Raw genomic sequence first — 1,171 nt, 5'->3', positions numbered from 1 at the left:
TGATTCTAGAAATGCTAGAAGACGTTTGTCACTCTTAGTGGTTATGAGGATTAGGAGAAATGTCTGAATCCCCCGTCCCTCCTTCTAAGGCGTCAGTGCATTTACCATTGTCAGGTTTTCCATGTCTCACCACGGAGCCAGTAAGAAGAAAGATGGGATTTGCATTAGTCAAATACCAAAAAGCACATCGTAAAAAGCTGTAGTCCCAGGCTGGAGAAGCACATCACACCACAAGATGTCCTCTGCAGTCTCGTTTGGTCTTCTAAGCCTTGTAGAGCTTGTAGTGGCCATAACCTTAAATGCGGGCATCATTATTATACACATGAAGGGTCTGAGATGTGGCTCCAAGTTGCCTCCAGTGGACATCATCCATGTGGCCATGGGCTTGGTGAACATCAGTCTGGCCACTTTCCTACTTGGACATTTTCTGGGCATGTCACTTTCCACGTTCTATCCTCAAATATCATTTCATGTAACGATTATCCCCTTGCCCTTTCTCATGTACTTCACCTTTTGGCTGACTGCCTGGCTCTGTGCCTACTACTGTACCGGCATCAACACTTCCAGCCATCGCCTCATTTCTTGGATGAAGACATGTCTCAGAACTTCCATGCCTCACCTCCTGGTGTTCTCAGGACTTGGTTCCTTGGCCATCAGCCTTCCAGCCTTCTGGATTCTTCATTTTAAACTTCAGGGACAATACTCTGAAAATGGGACATTCCTTGGGACTAGCGTCGGGATTGGATCTCAGAGTATTGTGTACAGTTTTGTGGGCAACTTGCTTGGATGTTTTCTCCCATTTATTGTGATTCTCGTCTCTCTCATCACTTCAGTGTCGTCTCTTGTGAGACACGTTTGGAAGATAAAGCAAAGTGACCAAGAATCGAAACGCCCCAAGCTCCGCTCCCACATCAATGCCCTGAGAACCATGGTTCTGCTGCTGATACTATCGGGAATGTTCTACACAGCAGAGACCATGCTCTTTAACATAAGCTCCATGGAAGACAATAGGATTGTGGCCAGCTGGTCCCTGATCATTATCTTTCCCACAGCAGAGGCCATCATCATGATCCAGGCCAGTCGCAATCTCAGGAAGATATTTCTTGGAGCCATCTGTCCATCCAAGCTGGTGAACAACATCATGGACCTAAGAACCATGAATGCGGCATAA

At 46.5% G+C, this 1,171-nt stretch overlaps 1 protein-coding gene across 1 annotated transcript; it reads left to right on the top strand.

The window, feature by feature from the left end:
* The first annotated feature begins 235 nt into the window (after positions 1-235).
* Positions 236-1,171, top strand: LOC140075570 (taste receptor type 2 member 1-like). The gene has a single exon (XM_072121655.1). It carries the CDS (start codon positions 236-238, stop codon positions 1,169-1,171), a length of 936 nt encoding a protein of 311 aa, XP_071977756.1.

Source organism: Engystomops pustulosus, chromosome 8 (assembly GCF_040894005.1).
Source record: "Engystomops pustulosus chromosome 8, aEngPut4.maternal, whole genome shotgun sequence".
NCBI lineage: Eukaryota > Metazoa > Chordata > Amphibia > Anura > Leptodactylidae > Engystomops > Engystomops pustulosus.
This window is presented reverse-complemented; position numbering and strand designations above follow the sequence as displayed.